General features: G+C 44.9%; 1 protein-coding gene across 1 annotated transcript in view; it reads right to left on the reverse strand.

Annotated features, from left to right (window-relative positions):
* CFAP53 (cilia and flagella associated protein 53) overlaps positions 1-18,256 on the reverse strand; it is a 28,907-nt gene extending 10,651 nt beyond the window's left edge. The window contains exons 1-4 of the mRNA XM_029059859.2: positions 18,053-18,256; positions 11,713-11,942; positions 6,884-7,057; positions 705-1,008 (exon numbers count right to left, since the gene is read on the reverse strand). Of these exons, the coding sequence (XP_028915692.1) occupies positions 705-1,008; positions 6,884-7,057; positions 11,713-11,942; positions 18,053-18,256 (912 nt within the window). The remainder of the gene's footprint in view (positions 1-704; positions 1,009-6,883; positions 7,058-11,712; positions 11,943-18,052) is intronic.
* Between the last annotated feature and the right edge of the window lie 2,651 nt (positions 18,257-20,907).

Below are 20,907 nucleotides of genomic sequence, written 5' to 3' on the forward strand. Positions count from 1 at the left end.
CAATAAGTATGTACATCTGACTTGCCTAGGGGACTCGGGGAAAGAAATGACTGCCTTAAATAAAGAAGCCATGGGATATTATTATTATTACTGTTTCATTACGAATAACTGTGCTTACTATGGGCCCAGACACTGTACTAAGCACTTGGGTAAATATGAGATAATCAGGTCGGACACAATCCCTGTCCCACATAGGGCTCAAAAGCTTAATCCCCATTTTACAGAGGAGATAACTGAGGCACAGAAAAGGCAACTGACTTGCCTAAGGTCTTAAAGCAGAAAAATAGTGGAGCTGGGATTAGAACCCCGATCCACCTGATTCCCAGGACCATGCTCTATCCACTGCATCTGCGGCTTCTCTATTAGCCATGAACCCCAGAAGAAAAACTCCCTTTTGCAGATACTTGAAATTGTCTTCTACAGTGGGCTGAGGGGGCTAGGTGATATTTTGGGCTTCATCAAGTCCTGGACTTTTTAGAAATCTAGGACTAATGACTTCAAATGAATTCTCAAATCTGGAAAGGGCAAAGTGAGAAGAGATTTTGAACTGCAAAACCTTTTAAGTCCTCAAAGTCCTTGATCTCCCTAAGTCAATATTTTAGAAACCATGATGATACATAGTGATGCAAACATGAGGACAAGGTGCGTGTATAGATCTGTAAAACAACCTCTCAGGAGAGGAAGACATCAAAATAAAAAGCTACCAGTAATTGGGCCTCTTCTTCCTTCCGGCGCTGGACTTCTCTTTTTTGAGCTTGATGTTCGGCTATTTGGGCATTCAAATCAAGAAGGTTTTTTTCCCCTTTTCTCGCTCGTTTCTCAGCCTCTTCAGCTTCTCGCCTGTCCTTGGCTAATCTGTCCTCTTCCCAGAGCTCTCTGAATAGCTCTTCTTCTCTCTGCTTTTGTTTCTTCAGTTCCTCTTTAAGTGCCAGCTGGACCTTCCTATCTGCATCTACCTCCTTAGCATTGGTCTGTTTCAAGATTTCACGCAGCGTCTCACAGTCTTCTCTAACGGTCGATAGGGAAAAAAGAAACAAAAAAAATGAACAAACCTGTCTTGAGAGCATCCTTAGAACTAATGTGATGGCAATACGTGTCGCCCAAGTTTAGTATAATAATCTTGAGTTTCAGCTGTGTCGTATTTAGAATACATCTAGTCTTTGGTTAGAAGATGATAATAATAATGATGAAAAATTATGGTATTGGTTGAAAGCTTACTCTGTGATAAGGACTGTTTTAAGCGCTAGTGTAGATCCAAGATAATCAGATTGGACACAGTTCTTGGCCTATAGGGAGCTCACAGTCTAAATGGGAGAGGGAACAGGTATTAAATCCCCATTCTGCAGATGAGGAGACTGAGGCACAGAGAAGTTAAGCGACTTTGCTCAAGGTCACATAGAAGGTAAGTGGCAAAGCCGGCACTAATAATAATAATAATGTTGGTATTTCTTAAGCGCTTACTATGTGCAGAGCACTGTTCTAAGCGCTGGGGTAGACGCAGGGGAATCAGGTTGTCCCACGTGGGGCTCACAGTCTTAATCCCCATTTTACAGATGAGGTCACTGAGGCACAGAGAAGTGAAGTGACTTGCCCACAGTCACACAGCTGACAAGTGGCAGAGGTGGGATTTGAACTCATGACCTCTGACTCCAAAGCCCGGGCTCTTTCCACTGGGCCACGCTGCTTCTTCTAGAACCCAGGTCCTCTGACTTCCAGGCCGGTGCTCTTTCCACTTGGAAATGTTATTTCTACAAGGATGGGCTCCTCGTGGGCAGCTAATGTGTCACTTCCTTGTTTTGGACTTCCTAAGCAATTTTGTAAAGTGCACCACACTCCATAGCTGCTTAGAGGTTACAATTAGTACTAATTCTACTATTACCAATAATAATCATTATGGCACTTTTAATCACTCACTGTGCTAAGCGCTGGGACAGATAAAAAGTTATCAGATGGCACACTGGTCCCTGTCCCCCATAGGGCTTCCAATCTATTTTATCCCCATTTTACAGATGAGGAAACTGAAGCTCAGAGAGGTCAGTGACTTGCCCAGTGTCCCACAGCAGGCCAGTGGCAGGGATCTGGGACTAGAACCCAGGTCTTCTGGTTCCTAGTCCTGTGTTCCTTCCACTAAGCTGCTTCTTCCTCCTCCTTCTCCTCCTCCTTCTCCTCCTCCTTCTCCTCCTCCTCCCCCTCAGACTTCCTTACACTAGTTCATTTTTTTTTTACTTGAAAGTATTCCTGTCAAATTACCAAGACTTAAAAACTCCCATTTTGGCCTTTTTATCTGATCTAGGGCTTAAAGAAGGTTATTTTGGCTTTAACATGAAGTGGCATCAGGATGGAGAGGAGAGAGGCTGGTCAGTGGGAGTTTGCATTAGTCCAAGGGAGAGCAGCGTGGCTTAGTGGAAAGAACACAGGCTTGGGAGTCAGAGGTCGTGGGTTCTAACCTTCTAACCCCAACTCTGTCACCTGTCAACTGTGTGACTTTGGGCAAGTCACTTCACTTCTCTATGCCTCAGTTACCTCATCTGTAAAATGGGGATTGAGACTGTGAGCCCCACGTGGGACAACCCAATAACCGTGTATCTATTTCAGTGCTTGGCACATAATAGGCTCTTAACAAATACCATTATTATTATTATTACTATAGGATGAGAGGGTTTGGGTGTGAGGACCAAAAAGAAAGGACAACTCCATGGGATGAATGGGAGGGAATAACAATATTTTTCCAATGTCTGCATGTGGGAACAATAGAAAGACACCTGGAAGATGACACTAAAATTGTGAGCCTGAGAATCTGGAATAAAAATAATAATAATAATAATAACAATTATGGTATTTTTTAAGTGCTTACTATGTGCCAAGAACTGTTCTGAGGGGGTAGATGCAAGGTAATCAGGTTAGACAAAGTCCCTGTCCCACATGAGGCTCACATTCTTAATCCCCTTTTTACAGATGAGATAACTGAGGCACAGAGAAGTGAAGTGACTTGTCCAAGTTCACACAGCAGACAACTGGTGGATCTGATATTAGAACCCATGACCTTTTGACTCCCAAGCCCATGTTCTTGCCATTAGGCTGGGCTGCTTTCCAGCAGTGTGGAAGGATGGGGTAGGGAATAAGAGGTTTGGAGAATTATTTTAAAAGAAAAATAAAGGCCTGTGTCTGTCTCATGAAGATGAAATGAAGGTGGGCAGGGAACATTTCTGCCAATTCTGTTATATTATACTCTCCCATGCATTTAGTATAGTACTCTGCACACAGTAAGCGCTCAATAGTGTGGCTCAGTGGAAAGAACACAGGCTGGGGAGTCAGAGGTCATGGGTTCAAATCCCAGTTCAGCCGCTTGCCAGCTGTGTGACTTTGGGCAAGTCGCTTAACTTTTCTGTGCCTCAGTTACCGCATCTGTAAAATGGGGATGAAGACTGTGAGCCTCACGTGGGACAATCTGATCCCCTCGTATCCTCCCTAGTGCTTAGAACAGTGCTTTGCACATAGTAAGCACTTAAGAAATGCCATAATTATTATTAATAAACACTAGTGATTGATTGATCACACTTGTGTACATATCCTTATACGCTCAATTCCTTCCCCTATCTAAATTGATTTTAGTGTCTGTCTCCCCATCCGGTAATACAGGCATCGCATTTACCAACACTGTTGTACTCTTCCCAAGCGTGTAGTTCAGCAGCATGTAATAAGCACTCAATCAATACCAATGATTGATTGACTGAGATTGAGATCTCTCCTAGGCAGAGAGATATGACATAGGGAGGGAGAAGTGATGCATCTGAGAATTAAGTACCCATATGTATTAGCTAGAACCATGTGAATTAATATGATCTAAGAGACAGAGAGAAGATGTAGTTTTAGAGGAAGAAGAGCTGAGGGAACATCCATATCAGCAAATGGTAGATGAGGAGAGATCACCAGAAGAAACGTTAAAGGAGGGGTCAGGGAGGGAAAAGGAATACCAAGACCTAAGGAGATTATTTTAAAACATATTCATAAAGCAATTTATAACCAAGGCTTCAAGATAAAAACACTGGTTAACAGCAGAATCTCTTGTTGCCTGTGTAACTGGGCAGTCAATCAATCCATCAATCACTGGCATTTACCGAGCACTTACTATGTCCAGAACACCATTCTAAGCGCTTGGGAGAGTACAATTTAACAGAATTAGCAGACAAATTCCCTGCCCATAATGAACGTAAAGTCTAGAGAGGCAGAGTGGGATAGGCATGAGTCAACGTTGCCTAGTGGATAGAGCACAGGCCTGGGAGTCAGAAGGACCTGGGTTTAGTGCGGTGCTCTGCACACGGTAAGCACTCACTAAATACGATCGAATGGATATTCCCTGTTCTGCCACTTGAATGATGAGTGACCTCGGGAAAGTCACTTTATATTTTCCGTGCTTCAGCTACCTTATCTGTAAAGTGGGGATTAAAGCCCCATGTGGGACTTGGACTGTGTCCAACCTGATTAGCTTGTATCTACCCCAGTGTTCAGTACAGTGCCTGGCATGTAGTAAGTGCTTAACAAATACCATTAAAAAAGTTAGAAATGACACTATCATCACTGACTCCACTCTTTGATTGGGTATATCCAATTTACGAATTAGAAATACAAATCTAGAAGTCTTTTCAAAGTCATTAAGGTTGTCTATATCAGATGGGTTAAAATGCAATTTTTTTGGAGTGCAAGCATAAAAATGGACCCATTTTTTAAATATAGACAGGATTTTGCCATCTTCTCATTTCCATTCTGTAGTCCTCAGTCCTTTGAAATGGCTGAAGGTCACTCAAAGCTTGAATCTTTAGGTCTGATGGCTTCCATTTGACCAAATCCTGTAACACTGGGGTTGGCAAGATCTTTGATTTAGCTATAATCAAACTACTAAAATTATTCAGCACCACAAATCCCAGGTAATCAAAACTCTGGGGAATCCTCCAGGAAAAATAGGAAATAAATAGATAAAAGTTTTCAAGAGTTTGAATTCTAATATAAAAACACTGTCATGGCTTGATTCCATCAAAATGATTCCTGTAAAGCAGCTTTTATAGCAACTCTAAACATCTGTTCCCCCAGATGGTAGTTTAACTTCTTCATTTTACTCTCCTAAGCTTCTTAACATTAAAATTGCAGTCTGTATATAGTAATTTTACAGAAAGCCGCAACTAAATGTACTCCCTTTATCAGCATTAAAATGGACAGGGTTGCTAGGATAACTGCTTCCTCCCAATTGTATCCAATGTTGTCATAGAATGGGCTATTGGGATAGTTTTTATGTAAATATTGGGGCATTGTAATTCTTTTTTAAAGAAGCAAATGACCCCCCAGGCTAAAGCAGATAGGTTGTAACTTTAACTAGGATTGTGAAAATGAATTCCTGTTCTCTATTGTCAATAACATAGAAGAAGAAAAGGAAGGTAATAAAACAGAAGGACCCATAAAAGATGCTGGTGGTTTCCTTATAATAGCTTAAAACACCTCATTTAATTCAGTGAATATTCCTGGGCCCAGTTCCTCAGAAAATGCATCAAAATAATTATCAACACTAAAGTAATAACAGTTTGCATTTATATAGCACTTTAATTTTCCAAAGAACCTTCACTGCTTTATTTGCCTTCACAAAATTTTTGAAGTAGAGAGGGACAGACATTATTATTTCCATTTTCAAAATAAGGAAACTGAGGCAGGCAGGGGGCAGAGAAGCAGCGTGGCTCGGTGGAAAGAGCACGGGCTTTGGAGTCAGAGGTCATGAGTTTGTATCCCAGCTCTGCCGCTTGTCAGCTGTGTGACTATGGGCAAGTCACTTCACTTCTCTGTGCCTCAGTTCTCTCATTTGTAAAATGGGGATTAAGACTGTGAGCCCCACGTGGGACAACCTGATTCCCCTGTGTCTACTTACTTAGAACAGTGCTCTGCACATAGTAAGCACTTAACCAATACCAACATTATTATAAATGATGTGTGTAATGCTTGGCACCTAGTAAATGTTTAACAAAGACCACAGTTATTATTATTATTATTGTTATTAGCCAACTAGGGTCTATGATTTCCTTAGCATCTCAAAGGCTAGAGACACCACAACTTACTTTGCTATTAGTCAGTAAGTTCAAATCCCAGCTCTGCCACTTGTCGGCTATGTGACTGTGGGCAAGTCACTTAACTTCTCGGGGGCCTCAGTTCCCTCATCTGTAAAATGGGGATTAAGACTGTGAGCCCCACGTGAGACAACCTGATTCCCCTATGTCTACCCCAGCGCTTAGAACAGTGTTCGGCACATAGTAAGCGCTTAACAAATACCGACATTATTATTAACATTATTAAGTTCTTATTTCCAACCAAGTTATCTCTTGCTTCGATTATACAGAAAACCAGGAACATGAAGATCCAATTTAACTCCTCACAAAAAGGGGAGGTTCCACTTTTTAAAATGGTATTTATGCACTTACTAAAAGATAGATTGGCCATAATCCCTGTCCCACATGAGGCTCACAGTCTAAGTAGGAGAGAGTAGCATTGAATCCCCATTTTACAGATGAGGTAACCAAGGCACAGAGAGGACATGCCCAAGGTCACACAGCAAACAAGCGGTGGAGATGAGATTAGAACACAGGTCCTCTGACTCGCAGGCCTGTGCTCTTTCCATGCTGCTTCCTTTGGAAACTGCTCTAGGGAAATTCCCTTTCATATAACATTGTCCCGGGCAACTAAGCTAAACAATTCCTTCTTCTTCAACCGGAAAGTTGAGGTGCTCAGTGATTCTCTAATAGATATTTGGGTATCCAATATATAGAACCTGCTGTCATTTATTTTTCAAATTGACAGTGACAACAGTTTCCTATTGAATATACATTCTAAATCGTAACTGACTTACCTGAACTGTTGATCCCGTTTCTCAGCAACTAGTTTCTGTCTCTCTTTTTCTTTTTTCTCTAATAAAAAAGTAGCTCGTTCTCTCATTTTCTGTTTTCTGTCCTCAAATGTTTCTTCTTTTGATTCCATTTCCACAAAGAACTCCTTTTCTTCGGCTGCCAGGAGTTCTCGAAGCCTGAAATGGAGAAAAAAAAACAGAAACAAAACTGTCCTCTATTGCACTTAGTATTTCATTAATTTATATGAGAAAAAAATATGTTTTAATATGACATATCTAATAGCCAGATACACATAAAGTGACAGTTGTCTTTCCTTACCTGATGTGAGCTCACTGTTTAAGCAGTGAAAGTTCACAAACTGACCAATATATCTCTATTAGAGAAGACGAGGTAAAATATTGTTTGCAAAAGAAGGAAGATGGAGAAGCCCTTAATTTTAAAATACTCAGTTATTTGATTAAACCTGCTGTTTGGACTAACTCCATCATCAGACTAGACGGTTTCCTAGGACACTAGGTCTTAAAATGGTTTTCTGGGTATTAAGGTGGTTTGGCACAATGACACCATTGGGAGACTGGGTTAACTGTGCCCTACCCTTTCTACAGAAATCATGCAAAAGGAAGAGTTTCTAGGTCACTAGAAAAATGCCGGAATGCCAGTGCCAGATTACCTGGTAGGAAAACCGTGGGAGTCAGCACGCAACCCACTTCTTCTAATGCCAAACTACTCACTGTACCTTGATCTCATCCATCTCACTGTTCTGCCTCTGGCATGGAACACACCCCTTCTTCATATTCATTCAATCGTCTTTATTCATTCAATAGTATTTATTGAGCGCTTACTATGTGCAGAGCACTGGACTAAGTGCTTGGAATGAACAAGTCCGCAACAGATAGAGACAGTCCCTGCCGTTTGACGGGCTTACGGTCTAATCGGGGGAGACGGACAGACGAGAACGATGGCAATAAATAGAGTCGAGGGGAAGAACATCTCGTAAAAACCGATGGCAACTAAATAGAATCGAGGCGATGTACATTTCATTAACAAAATTAATAGGGTAACGATAATATATACAGTTGAGCGGACGAGTACAGTGCCGAGGGGATGAGAAGGGAGAGGGGGAGGAGCAGAGGGAAATGGGGGGAAAAGAGGGTTAAGCTGCGGAGAGGTGAAGGGGGGTGGTAGAGGGAGTAGAGGGAGAAGAGGAGCTCGGTCTGGGAAGGCCTCTTGGAGGAGGTGAGTTTTAAGTAGGGTTTTGAAGAGGGGAAGAGAATCAGTTTGGCGGAGGTGAGGAGGGAGGGCGTTCCGGGACCGCGGGAGGACGTGGGCCGGGGGTCGACGGCAGGATAGGCGAGACCGAGGGACGGTGAGGAGGTGGGCGGCGGAGGAGCGGAGCGTGCGGGGTGGGCGGTAGAAAGAGAGAAGGGAGGAGAGGTAGGAAGGGGCAGGGTGATGGAGAGCATTGAATTTATTGAGCACTTACTGAATACAGAGCACTGTCCTGAGCACTTGGGAGAGTACAGTACCCCAATAAATAGATATATCCCTATCCACAACGAGCTTACATCCTCTCTCCTTACCTTCAAAGCCTTTTTAAAAGCTCATCTCCTCCAAGAGGCTTCCCTGACTAAGTCCTCATCTCCTCTTCTCCCACTTCCTTCTGGATTGGCTTTGCATTGGGATTTGCACCCTTTATTCACCCCTCCCTCAGCCCCACGGCAATGTCAGTCCATCAATCATATTTATTAAGCATTTCCTGTGTGTAAGTCACTGTACTAAGCGCTGGGGAGATTACAACATAATATAACAGAAACATTCCCTGCCTACAACGACCTTGCAATCTAGAGGTGGAGAGAGACATTAATGTATAAAATAAATTATGGCTATGTACATAAGTGCTATGGGGCTGGGAGGGGGAGTGAATAAAGGGAGGGAGTCAAGGCAACACAGAAGGGAGGGGGAAAAGAGGAAACGAGGGCTTAGTCAGGGAGGTCTTTTGAAGAAGAAGGTTTTGAAGGTGGGGAGAGTAATTGTCTATTGTGTCTATTGAATATGTAAAGGGAAGGCGTTCCAGGCCAGAAGCAGGACGTGGAACAGAGATCAGCATCGAGCTAGACGAGATTGAGGTACAGTGAGTAGGTTGGCGTTAGAGGAATGAAGTGTGAGGGCTGGGTTATAGTAGGAAAGCAGTGAGGTGAGGTAGGAGGGGCCAAGGTGATTGAGTGCTTTAAAGCCAATACTAAGGAGTTTCTGTTTGATACAGAGGTGGATGGACCACCACCGGAGGTTCTTGAGAAGTGGAGAAACAGAGACTCAACGTTTTTGTAGAAAAATTATCCAGATGGCAGAGTGAAGTATGGACTGGACTGGGGAGAGAGAGAAGGCCGGGAAGTCGACGAAGAGGCTGATCGAGTAGTCGAGAAGAGATGGGATACGTGTTTGGATTAATACGGTAGCTGCTTGGATGGAAAGGAAAAGGCAGATTTTAGCCATGTCGTGAAGGTTGAACTGACGGGATTTAGCGATAGAGTGAATATGAGGGTTGAATGAGAGAGAGAAGTCAAGGATGATGCCAAGGTTATGGGCTTGTGAAACAGGAAAGATGTTGGGAAAGTGATGTGAAAGTCAGGAGGAGGACAGGTTGTGGGTGGGATGATAAGGAGTCCTGTTTTGGACAAGTTAAGTTTGAGGTGACGGCAGGACATCCAAGAAGAGATGTCTGGAAGGCAGGAGAGAGATCAGGGTTGAAGATGTAAATTTGGGAATCGGCTGCATAGAGGTGAAAATTGAAGCCGTGGGAGCGAATGAGTTCTTCAACGGAATGGGTGTAGATGGAGAATAAAAAGGGATCTAGAACTGAACCTTGAGGAACCCCCACAGTTAGGGGGTGGGAGGAGAGGAGGAGCCCACGAAAGAGGCTAAGAATGAACGCTCAGAGAGATAGGAAGAAAATCAGGAGAGGGCAGTGTCAGTGAACCCCAGTTTAGATGATGTTTTCAGGAGGAGGGGGTGTCGATAGTGTCGAAGGCAGCTGAGAGGTTGAGGAGGATTAGGATGGAGCACTTATGTAGATACCTGAAATATATTTATTTATATTGACATAGTATAATTTATTATGCTATGATTGTATCGATATAATAATTATTAATATATTAATATATCAGTGTGGTTTAGTGGAATGAGCCCGGGCTTGGGAGCCAGAGGACATGAGTTCTAATCCCAGATCTGCCCTGCCACTTGTCTGCTGTGTGACCTGGGGCAAGTCACTTAACTTATCTGCGCCTCAGTTCCCTCGTCTGTAAAATAAAAATTAAGACTGTGAGCCCCACGTGGGACAAGCTGATTACCTTGTATCTACCCCAGCACTTAGAACAGTGCTTGGCACATAGTAAGCGCTTAACAAATACCATTATTATTACTATGGTTTAATTACTAATAATTATAGTGCAATATAATTATTATGAATTAATATGAATATATCTCCACCTAGTCTGAAAGCTTTTTGTGGGCAGGGAACGTGTCTACCAACTCTGTTATACTGTACCCTCCCAAGCCCTTAGTACAGTGCTCCACAAACACTAATTGACTGATTGAATAATTGATTGGAGAGAGCTTAGGTAATTATGGGTGAAATTGTTAGCAATGGTAATGAATTTTGTGAGTCCGTAAATCCTCACCGCTTTTCAACCATCCTTATCATATATAATAATGTTGGTATTTGTTAAGCACTTACTATGTGCGGAGCGCTGTTCTAAGTGCTGGGGTAGATACAGAGGCTCACAGTCTTAATCCCCATTTTACATATGAGGGAACTGAGGCACAGAGAAGTTAAGTGACTTGCCCACAGTCACCCAGCTGACAAGTGGTAGAACCGGGATACGAACCCGTGACCTCTGACTCCCAAGCCCGGGCTCGTTCCACTGAGCCAAGCTGCTTCTCCATACTCCACTTATTTATTCCTCTTTCCTTTGACATGCTGACACCAGGTGTATCATTCTGTCCTCCTGCTCCCACTATTATTTGTATGTAATTTGTGTCTTCCTATCTCCCCATCAAATTGTAGATTCCTTGAGGACAGGGACAGTGCCTTTCATTGCCATTATAAACCATAAGCCTCCTCTAGATTGTAACCTCCCTGTCTGAACGTCTACCAAATTTGAAATCCTGTACTGTCCCAAGGTCTTAGTTCAGCGCTCTACACACAGTAAGCGCTTAATAGATGTAATCCCGGTGTGGGCGGGGATTTTCTCTCTTTATTGCTGAATTGTACTTTCCAAGCGCTTAGTACAGGGCTCTGCATACAGCAAGCGATCACTAAAGCAGTGTGGCTCAGTGGAAAGAGCCTGGGCTTGGGAGTCATAGGTCATGGGTTCAAATCCCAGCTCTGCCACTTGTCAGCTGTGTGACTGTGGGCAAGTCGCTTATCTTCTCTGTGCTTGTTACCTCATCTGTAAAATGGGGATTAAGACTGTGAGCCTCAAGTGGGAGAACCTGATTACCCTGTATCTACCCCAGCGCTTAGAACAGCGCTCTGCACATAGTAAGCGCTTAACAAATTCCAACATTATTATTATTATTAATAAATACAATTGAATGAATGAATGAATGGATACCCCTGTATGGTTGTACTTTCCAAGCACCTAGTACAGCGTTCTAGCTAAAATATGTGCTCGGTGAATGCTGTCGATTGAGATATCAAGGGACTTAATATAAAGTAAATGTGAATTACATATAATTTATTTTAGAAAGCTGAAGCTATATTTTATTTATAGATTTTTCCAGAATAGCAAGGTTTTTAACTCTCACGACGATTCTAGCGTACATGAAATACCTCTCTCTCCTGGCTTCAGTATCCATCAAAACCCCCTGCATTGCTTGATCGACCTTCATCTGCAAAGACTTATTAAAAATTCTGCGGTCGCTGTGGCGTTGCCATTCATTCTTCAGACACTGTTGTTCAGTCTTCTTCATAGAGGCCAAATTAGCTGCAAAGATCTGTTCATCGTGTCTGCTTTTCAAGACGTCATGGTCTCTAGGTTTGGCTAAAGGAAGCTTGGCTTTCTGCAAAGAAAAATTCCATTTTTGCATTAAAGCAGAACTAAAGGCAATCTTTTAATTAATTATAATGAATTGCAAAGGGCAGTGCCAAGTTAAAAATTACTCGGGGTTCTTGTTTGTTCATTGTCTGGGTAACCATTCCTAATCCCAACTAACATTTATCTTGAACATTTTATTAGGACCGCCTTTGTAGTGAGAGTTCCAATTCTGAAGAAGAGTCTCTTGTGGATTAAGCAGGTTTTTAAACTTGAGATTCTCATTTGCCCACCACCTAATTCCTTCTCGGATTCACGGAGATCCCATTTTCAGGGCACAGAATAAAATGGACATTGACTAAGGTGGGCTATGGTGGTATGGATTGCTCATCACCAACAGCCAGGTAGCTGCCTAGATCTAGTGATCCGGAGCCTGGGAAAATCTCTCCACAATGCAGATTCTGCTCTCTCACCGCCAATGAAACGTCTCACTCCAAGGTCACCGATGACCCCCTATTGAACTCTATCTACCGTAATCCTCTTTGATGTCTCATCAGCTTTTGATAACGTGGCTACCCACGTCTCCCAGAAACACCATCCAATCTTGGTTTCTCTGACACTATCCTTACCTGGTTCCCCTTCTACCTGTTTTTCACGGGGTCTTCTTCAGTCAGTCAATCAATGGTATTTATTGAGTGCTTACTATATGCAGAGCACTGTACTAAGCTCTTGGGAGAGTATGATAAAATAGAATTAGCAGACATGTTCCCTGCCCATAACGAGCTTAAAGTCTAGCGGGGGAAGAAGACGTTAATGTTGGTATCTGTTAAGCCCTTACTATGTGCAGCGCACCGTTCTAAGCACTGGGGTAGATACAGGGTAATCAGGTTGTCCCACATGAGGCGCACAGTTAATCCCCATTTTACAGATGAGGTAACTGAGGCACAGAGAAGGGAAGTGACTTGCCCACAGTCACACAGCTGACAAGTGGCAGAGCCGGGAGTCTAACCCATGACCTCTGACTCCGAAGCCCAGGCTCTTTCCACTGAGCCACGCTGCTTCTCTAATGTTGGTATTTGTTAAGCGCTTACTATGTGCAGAGCACTGTTCTGAGCGCTGGGGGAGATACGGGGTCATCAGGTTGCCCCACATGAGGCTCACAGTCTTCTGTCAATGATTTAGTAATTTAAAATATATAATTGAAAGATATGTACATTAATGCCGTGGGTTGAATATCAACTGTCCAAAAGTCACAGTTCCAAGTGCACAGATGATGAAGAAGAGAGAGCAAGCTGGGAAAAAGTGGTCTTAATCAGGGAAGGGCTCTTGGAGAAGATGTCCAACCTGACTAGTTTGTACCTACCCCGGCACTTAAAACAGTGCTTTACACATAGTAAGTGCTTAAGTAATACCAGTATTATTAACAAATACAATTATTAACAAATATCATTATTATTAAGAAACACCATTATTATATGTGACCTTAATAATGCTTTGAAGGTGGGAGAGAGTGGTGGTCTGTTCGCTCTCCGACAGCTTCTTCCCCACTGATTTCAAACATGCTCATGTCTCCCCTATCCTATAAAAATCCCTCCCTTAAGCACATGGTTCCCTCCAGTTATCGCCTCATGTCCCTCCTACCATTCCTCTCCAAACTCCTTGAGCGAGTTGTCTACACCCGCTGTCTCAAGTTCCTCTCCTCCAATGTTCTCCTTGACCCCCTCCAATCTGGCTTCTTCTCCCTTAACTCCAGAGAAATTGACCTATCAAAGGTCACAAATGATCTCCTTGTTGTCAAATTCAATGGCCTCTACTCCATCCTAATCCTCCTCAACTTCTCAGCTGCCTTTACCCCTGTGGACCACCTCTTTCTCCTGGAAACATCATCCAAACTCGGCTTCACTGAAACTGTCCTCTTCTGGTTCTCCTCCTATGTCTCTGGCTGTGCATTCTCTGGCTCTTCTGCAGGCTCCTCCTCTGCCTCCCACCCCTAACTGTGGGGGTCCCTCAAGGTTCGGTTCTGGGTCCCCTTCTATTTTCCTTCTACACCCACTCCCTTGGAGAACTCATTCACTCCTGTGGCTTCAAACATCACCTCTAAGCAGATGATTCCCAATTCTACATCTCCAGCTTTGACCTCGCTCCCTCTCTTCAGTCTCACATTTTCCCTCTGCCTTCAAGACATCTCTACTTGGATATCCTATTTGTACCTCAAGCTTAACGTATCCAAAACAGAACTCCTACTCTTCCCATCCAAACACTGTAGTGATTTTCCCATCACTACAGACAGAAAGTCAGCTTGACAGACTATCTCCGTAACCTTGGCATTATCCTTCTTGAATCGTCTCTCTCATTCAACCCGCCTATTCCATCTATCGCTAAATCCTGTCGGTTCAACATCGCTAAAATCTGCCCTTTCCTCTCTATCCAAACTGCTATTAAGTTTATTCAAGCACTTATCCTATCCCACCTTGATTATTCATCAGCCTCAGTGCAGACCTCCATGCCTCCTGCTTCTCCCCACTCTGGTCTAAACTTCACTCTGCTGCATGGGTCACTTTGTACAAAAACATTCAGTTCATGCTTCCTCACTCCTCAAAAACTTCCTGACTCTCAACTTTAAATCACTCAGTCAGCCTGCCCCTTACCTCTCAGATGTCCTACTGTAACCCAGCCCGCACACTTTGCTCCTCTAATGCCAACCTGTTCACTGTACTTCGAGCTCATCTATCTTGCCGCCGACCTCTCACCCACACCCTGCATCTGGCCTGGGACGCCTTCCTCTTCCGATCCAACGGACAATTACTCTCCCCACCTTTAGAGCCTTATTGAAGGCACGTCCTCTCCAAGAGGCCTTCCCCGAGTAAGCCCTCGTCCCACATCCTACCTCTGGCCTGAAACACCCTCCCTCCTCACATCCTGCAAGCTAGGACACGTCTCCCCTTCAAAGCCCCACTGAAAGCTCACCTCTTCCAGGTGGCCTTCCCAGACATTTCCTCTGCTCCTCCTCTCCTTCCCATTGCCTCGACTCCCTCCCTCTGCTCTACCCACCTCCCCAGCCCACGGAACTTGTGTATATATGTACATATTTATTATTCTATTTTATTAGTGATGTGTATATATCTATAATTCTGTTTACTGATTGATGTCATCGATGGCCGTCTACTTGTTTTGTTTTGTTGTCTGCCTCCCCGCTTCTACACTGTGAGCCCGTTGTTGTGTAGGGATCATCTCTATTTGTTACTGAATTGTACTTTCCAAGCACTTAGTACAGTGGTCTGCACAGAGTAAGCCCTCAATAAATAAGATTGAATGAATGAATGAATGAATGAATTTACTTTACTCCCATTCCCTTCTATGTTACCCTGATTTTCTCCCTTTTTTCACCCTTTCCTCAACTCCACAGCACTTATGTACATATCTGTAATTTACTAATTTATATTAATGTCTGTCTCCGTCTCCAGTTAGTCAATCGATCGTTTTTCTTGAGCACTTATCGTGTGCAGAGCACTGAACTAAGCACTTGGGAGAGTATAACAGACACATTCCCTGCCCACAGTGAGTTTAACATCTAGACTGTGGGCAGGGAATGTACCTACCAATGTGTTACATTGTTCTATTGTACTGTCCCAAGTGCTTAGTACAGTGCTCTGCATACATTAAGCATTCAGTAAATACCACTGATCGATTGACTGCTTGATGATTCCCAAATCTATCTCTCCAGCCCCAACCTCTCTACGGTCTCACTTTTCCTCCTGGCTTCAGGACATCTCTACTTGGTTGTCTTGCCAACACCTCGAGCTCAATATGTCTAAAACTCAACTCAACATCTTCCTTCCCAGACCCTGTCCTCCCCTGGACTTTCCCATCACCGTTGCCGAAACACCACCATCCTACCCGTCTCACAATTCCATCATCCTGCCATTTTCCTTAACTCCTCTCGTGCTTCCAAACTGCATATTTTGTTAGTCATCAAATCTTGGCAGTTCTTCCTGTATACCTCCAGAATCCACCCATTTTCTCTATCCAAACTGCCGCTACTCTGTCCACACGCTTGTTATAGCTCAACAAGACTATTTCATCAATCTTCTCCCTGATCCCCCTACCTCCGGCTTCTCCCCTCTCCAATCCCTGCTTCATTCTGCTGCCCATATTTTTCTAAAACCTAGTTTTGTTTATGCCTCCCCACCCCTCAAAAATCTTCATTGGTTGCCCATTATTCTCCGCATCAAGTAGAAACTTCGGACCGTAAGATTTCAGACGCTTAATCAGCTTTTTCCCCCACAACTATTCAGCCTCTATGTTTCACTTCTCTCGCTATCAGCCTTCTATCTATGCCTCGTGCTTATCTCTCTCTGTTCATGTTCCCTCTCCTGCCTGAAATTTCTTCCCAGTTCATATCCAGTAAACCATTACTCTACTCATCTTCAAAGCGTTACTAAAATAATTATTTCCTCCAGGAAATTATTCCTGACAAGTCCCTCATCTCCCCATCGTATTCCCCCCACTACTGTATCGCCCTTACATTTGAATCCCTACTCCCTAAGCATTTAGGTACTCACCTCACCCTCTGACCCCTATAGCACTTATGCACAGACCTTTAACTATATTATTCCCGCCCATTCCCTGCACTTGAAATCCCCCGCTACACTGTAAGCTCCTTGAGGGGAGAACTATATACGTCTACTAATTCTATTGCATTCTCACTGGCGCTTAGCAGAACATTCCGCACAAAGAAAGCTCTCAGTAAATATTATTGATCCATTGAGAAACAGAGTGGAGTGGAAAGAAGGCTGGGAGTCAGGAGACCAGGGTTCTTATGCCAGCTCCGCCACATGGTTCGGCAAGACACTTCATTTCTCTGTGCCTCAGTTTCCCCATTCGCCAAGACGGGGCTATGATACTGTTCTCCCTTCCCGTTAGACTGGGAGCCCCACGTGGGATAGGGACTGAATTCATTTTCGGTCGTACTTCTTGAGTGCTTCCCGTGAGCAAAGCATCAAAGCAGAGAGAGGCAGCCTGGCTCAGTGGAAAGAGCATGGGCTTTGGAGTCAGAGGTCATGGGTTCAAATCCCGGCTCGGCCATTTGTCAGCTGTGTGACTTTGGGCAAGTCACTTCACTTCTCGGTGCCTCAGTTCCCTCATCTGTAAAATGGGGATTAAGACTGTGAGCCCCACGTGGGACAACCTGATTCCCCTGTGTCTACCCCAGCGCTTAGAACAGTGCTCGGCACATAGTAAGCGCTTAACAAATACCAACATCTGACGATCTTGTGGCTACACAAGCGCTTAGTAGAGCGTTTGGATCTGATTATACTGTATCGACAGCGCTTAGTTCAGACAGCGTGGCTCAGTGGAAAGAGCCCGGGCTGGGGAGGCTGAGGTCATAGGTTCGAATCCCGCCTCTGCCACTTGTCAGCTGTGTGACTGAGGGCAAGTCACTTCACTTCTCTGTGCCTCAGCTACCTCATCTGTAAAATGGGGATGAAGACTGTGAGCCTCATTCGTTCATTCATTCAATAGTATTTATTGAGCGCTTACTCTGTGCAGAGCACCGTACTAAGTGCTTGGAATGGACAAATCGGCAACAGATAGAGATGGTCCCTGCCCGCTGACAAGCTTACAGTCTAATCGGGGGGGACAGACAGACAAAAACAATAGCAATAAATAGATTCAAGGGGAAGAACATCTCATTAAAACAATAACAATAAATAGAATCAAGGTGATGTACATCTCATTAACAAAATAAATAGGGTAATAAAAATATATACAACTGAGCGGCATGTGGGACGACATGATGACCCTGTATCTCCCCCAGCGCTTAGAACAGTGCTCTGCACATAGTAAGCGCTCAACAAGTACCAACATTATTATTATCGGTCAGCTCTTGCCTACCACACACGACAATCGTGGTTATTGATGGATCGATCGGCAGTGAGGATGGGGATTTGGAGGGAGGGGGAGCTTCGGCTCTAACGTTCCGAAATGGGGGGGCTTCGGCTGAAACTCATTCATTCAATAGTATTTATTGAGCGCTTACTATGTGCAGAGCACTGTACTAAGCGCTTGGAATGAACAAGTCGGCAACAGATAGAGACGGTCCCTGCCGTCTGATCATCCCCAACGCCCTCCTCTTACCAGCGCCACGGAGTGAGGAGTGGGACCCTTCACCTCCCGGATTCTGTTGGGGTACATCATCTTCCCCCCGTCCCTGCGGCCGCCGCCTCTTCTCAGCGTCGGGTTGCAGAGGCGGTTGCTACGGCGACGCGGGCCGCGGTCGCCATGGCAGCGGGGCGCAGCCAATGAGGGAGCGGGAGCTGGAGCTGCTGGACCTTCGTTCATTCATTCATTCAATAGTATTTATTGAGCGCTTACTATGTGCAGAGCACTGTCCTAAGCGCTCGGAATGGACAAATCGGCAACAGAGACAGTCCCTGCCCATTGACGGGCTTACAGTCTAATCCGGGGAGACAGACAATAATAAAAATGTTGGTATTTGTTAAGCGCTTACTATGTGCCGAGCACTGTTCTAAGCGCTGGGGGAGATACAGGGTAATCGGGTCGTCCCACGTGAGGCTCACAGTTAATCCCCTTTTTACAGATGAGGTAACTGAGGCACAGAGAAGTGAAGTGACTTGCCCACAGTCACACGGCTGACAAGTGGCAGAGCGGGAAGTCGAACCCATGACCTCTGACTCCCCAGCCCGGGCTCTTTCCACTGAGCCAAGCTGCTTCTCTATGACCTTATCCTTGGTCACTTCTGCAGATGACCCCTACCCCCGACTCCCCCAGAGCTTGGCCGTGGCTGCGCTGGGAGATGGGATGTGTCTATCGATCAAGCCGTATTTATTGAGCGCTCACTATGTGCAGAGCCCTGTACTTAGCGCTTGGGGAGTACGATGCACCTGAGTACTCCCCCGAGATTTATGTTTATATCTGTCCCCTCCTTTCGACCGTAAGCTCGTTGTGAGCAGGGAACGAGTAGTAGTGCACTCTTAGTACAGTGCTTTGCACACAGTAATTTTGTTAATGAGATGTACATCGCCTTGATTCTATTTATTTGCTATTGTTTTAATGAGATGTTCATCTCCTTCATGCTATTTATTGCTATTGCTCTTGTCTGTCCCTCTCCCCCGATTAGACCGTAAGCCCGTCAAAGGGGAGGGACTGTCTCTGTTACCGATCTGTACATTCCAAGCGCTTAATACGGTGCTCTGCACATAGTAAGCGCTCAATAAATACTATTGAATGAATGAATGAATACAGTTAAATGAATAAATGAATGAACAGAGTTGGTAGGCACGTTCCCTGCCCACATCGAGCCCATTTCCCTCCTACTCTTTCTGTCCAAACTCCTAGAACGAGTCGTCTACACTCGCTGCCTCGAATTCCTCAACTCCAACTCTGTCCCGGACCCCCTCCAATCTGGCTTCCGGCCCATCCACTCCACCGAAACCGCCCTCTCAAAGGTCACCCATGACCACCTTCTTGACAAATCCAGTGGCTTCTACTCTATCTTAATCCTCCTCGACCTCTCAGCTGCCTTGACACTGTTGACCATCTCCTTCTCCTCGACACGCCAACCTTGGCTTCACGGACTCCGTCCTTTTCTGTTTCTCCTCTTATCTTTCTGGCCGTTCATTCTAGGTCTCCTTCACGGGCTCCTCCTCCCCTTCCCGTCCCCTAACTGTAGAGGTTCCTCAAGGGTCAGTTCTAGGTCCCCTTCTGTTCTCCATCTATGCTCACTCCCTTGGTGAACTCATTCGCTCCCACGGCTTCAACTATCATCTCTATGCAGATGCTATCCAAATCTACATCTCCTCCCCTATTCTCTCTCCCTCCCGCCAAGCTCGTATCTCCTCCCGCCTAAAGGACATCTCCACCTGGTTGTCTGCCCGCTACCTAAAACTCAACGTGTCCAAGACTGAGCTCCTTATCGTCCTTCCCAAACCTTGTCTTATCCCTGAATTTCCCATCACTATGGATGGCACGACCATCCTTCCCATCTCACAGGCCCGCAACCTCGGTGTCATCATTGACTCCGCTCTCTCATTCACCCCACACATCCAGTCCATCACCAAACCTGCCGGTCTCACCTTCACGTCATCACCAGGATCCACCCTTTCCTCTCCATCCAAACCTCTGCCCGACTGGATTATTGCCTCAGCATCCTTTCTGATCTCCCAACCTCCTGCCTCTCCCCACCGCAGTGTATACTTCACTCTGCTGCCCAGGTTATCTTTCTACAGAAACGCTCTGGGCAAGTTACCCTCCTCCTCAAAAATTTCCAGAGGTTGCCTATCCAGCTTCCATGAAGCAAAAACCCCTCATTCTTGGCTTCAAAGCTCTCCCCACCTTGGCCCCTCCTACCTCACCTCCCTTCTCTCCTTTTACAGCCCAGCCCGCACACTCTGTCCCTCTGTCGCTCACCTCCTCACTGTGCCTCGTTCTCATCTGTCCTGCCGTCGACCCCAGGCCCACATCCTACCTCTGTCCCGGAATGCCCTCCCTCTCCACATCCGCCACACTAGCTCACTTCCCCCCTTCAAAGCCCTACTGAGAGCTCACCTCCTCCAGGAGGCCTCCCCAGACTGAGCCCCCCTTTCCCTCTGCTCCTCCTCCCCTCCCCATCACCCCTACTCCCTCCATCTGCTCTATCCCTCCTCCCCCACAGCACTTGTGTATATATGTGCATATGGATTATTCTATTTATTTTAACAATGATGTGTATATATCTATAATTCTGTTTATTAATTTTTTGATGCTATTGATGCCTGTCTACTTGTTTCGTTTTGTTGTCTGTCTCCCCCCTTCTAGACTGTGACCCCATTGTTGGGTAGGGAATGTATCTGTTGCTGAATTGTACTTTCCAAGCGCTCAGTACAGTGCTCTGCACACAGTAAGTGCTCAATAAATATGACTGAATGAATCAATCAATCAATCTTACAGTCTAGAAGGGTGGTTAACCTGCAGAGGGGTCCTGTTGAAGCCAG

This window comes from Ornithorhynchus anatinus, chromosome 3 (genome assembly GCF_004115215.2).
Source record: "Ornithorhynchus anatinus isolate Pmale09 chromosome 3, mOrnAna1.pri.v4, whole genome shotgun sequence".
In the NCBI taxonomy this organism is placed as follows: Eukaryota; Metazoa; Chordata; class Mammalia; order Monotremata; family Ornithorhynchidae; genus Ornithorhynchus; species Ornithorhynchus anatinus.